Source organism: Austrofundulus limnaeus, unplaced genomic scaffold (genome assembly GCF_001266775.1).
Source record: "Austrofundulus limnaeus strain Quisiro unplaced genomic scaffold, Austrofundulus_limnaeus-1.0 Scaffold81, whole genome shotgun sequence".
NCBI lineage: Eukaryota > Metazoa > Chordata > Actinopteri > Cyprinodontiformes > Rivulidae > Austrofundulus > Austrofundulus limnaeus.
In genome coordinates, this window is record NW_013952483.1 from 1,758,669 (window position 1) to 1,761,294 (window position 2,626).

The window sequence follows — 2,626 nt, forward strand, 5'->3', positions numbered from 1 at the left end:
TACTACTACTACTACTACTACTACTACTACTACTACTACTACTACTACTACTACTACTACTACTACTACTACTACTACTACTACTACTATTACGTTTGTTTGTTTTTGGCTAGACCGAAGGTTCTCTCATGGTTTTCCCAACACACACACACACCCCATTGTTGGTCTTTAGATGCAATAGCAAGGTAAAATACCTATCTTTGGATAATTATGAATCAAACTGTGTTTGCCTAATTTCAGCTGTCTTTTACTGCTTCCCTGAACCTTGTGTTGCACTGATAATGACCTCAGCTAACTCTGGTTTCAACATTCCTTCAGGGGTTTCAACGTCAGGTCTAACTTATTCTTTTCATAAAACACCACCCCACCACTTCTCATCACAGATTCAGTCATTGATGATTGTGAAATTCATCTCTTCTGCCCATGATGTCCAACATCACATTAGCATTATGACTTTATATATATTATACAGTGCTACATATGACCTTATACACACACAAGTCTGTATGCAGGTTCATGTGACAAGACTATACAAATCCCTGGGCAATTAATCTGTTTTTGAAGTGCTACTAAAAACTACAGGAGAKAAAGCATTTGTAGGCAGACCCCTGAAGATATGCCTGAGGAAACCAGGTCAGGAGAATCAATAACCGTTTGTCCACATAAACTGTACTTTTTACAGGCTTAAAGCACTGTCAATCACTGCATAAAAATTGTAACTCTATTAGGCAACATCATCAACTGTAAACTACCTTGTAKACAGTTCCAAAGGCTCCAGAACCAAGTATCTTGACTCTTTTAAGTTCTGTTTCTTTAAGGATGCGCAGCTGGGCTTGGTTAGGAGCTGTGCCACTGGGCGTCAAAGGTTCCACCAACTGAAAAGACAAACCATAAAAACAATGAAAATTTTTGATCAGTAAGTTTCTAGTTTTAAACTCCATAGCGCTTAACTTGTCATGATATTTTTTTCTGAGAAAAAGCTATTATTTGCTGTTAAATAAAGATGCAAATCAATTGGTAAATCTAATTRCTCCCATGTTGTTGTGTGGCTGCGGTTACTTTAACTTTACAAAAACCAGACAAAGAACTTGCAGCAAAAAAAGTGAATTATAATACAACAAGCTTACTTTAACTTACACACCAAAAAGGCGGTTCATTCATTGTTTTTCTTCTGAAAATAATCTAATGTAGTTTTCAAATTGTGCAGTTGTAGCTATTTATATATTTTTTTCATGTAACAACAGATAAAACTTTCATAGTTTGTAATTAATATTGCTGAAAATAGAAAGCCAAACTGTGACATAATATTTGTGTGAACTGAGACATTCGTTCTGGAAAATAAAATTAAAAAAAATACAAAATAAAAAAGCAAGACAGACATACTGTAGGTGGATAAAAACAATGAAAAAGTACAGGAAGGTGGATAATTGTGGTTCTTAAGAAGAAACTGAAACATTTCTTGTCATAATAATGCTCAGGTAAGAGAATGAGCAGATGGGAAAGTAAAAAGAGGAAGAAAGGGAAGCAAAAGATGCATAAAAGGGAGAAGAACTGTGGCAGACGTAACAATAAGACAGAAAAATGAGAGGCAAGCTGCTGAATTAGTCAGAGGCAGGAAAAGCATATTCGAGGGAGCAATATACTGAGAATTACAGAAAAATGTTGGAAGATTAGAGAGGGAGGGAGCGCACACATAAGAAAACAGAGGGGGTGTAAATCAGCCTAGCTGTGGTCGACAGCTACTGTCCCTCCGGCTTATGGTTACCATTTGATTAAGAACAATAGCCATTCTTCATTTAAATGGAATAACAAATCAGCTCTGGCTGGGTGAAAATAAGAGGGGCGGAGTGCCACAAACACACTGAACACAACAAAGATGTCTTAAAAATGGTCCACCCTCACTCTCAGAGACAGAACTCTATTTCAGCTGTCAGGCAGTCAAGGTGCTGAAAACACTGAGCTTCTGCAGGTGGAACAGTGCAGAGGCATTGAGTTTCCCATCATTTTACTCTATAGGGGTGTTTTAAAATCAAACTAAGCATTAAAAACTCTCTGTTTTCTATTARGTTAAAAAAGAGCTGCAACTTAAAATATTAAATGAAAACACCCGTGTATACAGTTTTGGTGTAAACACAAAACTTYACTTTACAAGATGAAATGGTAAAAATATTAGAAAGTTTTACTGCTCTAACTCCAATTTTTTTTTGCTGGTTGTAAAGATGAACTGAAATATCATTTGACTTAATGAGTAGAAACCGACTGCAACAACATTGATTTGAAATCTGCATTTTATTTTCATCTTAAGGTTTCTTGTTATTAGGGGGAAAATGTGTGCAAACTGGGGCAAATAAATTATTCAGAAGACAAGATATTTGTAAAGTAAATACAAAAAAAAAGGTCATTTGTTCATTTGTTAAAGCATAACTACACTGGCTATTTTTTTCTTTGCTTTTCTTGTGTTTTTCAGTCTAGACACCCCCACTAAAATAATTATTGTATAAATAGATTTTTCATTGAATAATGCAAAAAATCAATAAATAAATAAATAACGGGTGAACTATGTTTGACTGAACTGCTTTGAGTTAGGCTAACTTTATACAAAATCTTTGATGTACAAAATTTTGTA

General features: G+C 35.0%; 1 protein-coding gene across 1 annotated transcript in view; it reads right to left on the reverse strand.

The window, feature by feature from the left end:
- erbb4b (erb-b2 receptor tyrosine kinase 4b) overlaps window positions 1-2,626 on the reverse strand; it is a gene marked incomplete in the record, with an annotated part of 262,602 nt that overhangs the window by 40,045 nt on the left and 219,931 nt on the right. Inside the window, 1 exon segment of the mRNA XM_014011540.1 lies at window positions 753-875. Coding sequence (XP_013866994.1) covers window positions 753-875 — 123 coding nt within the window.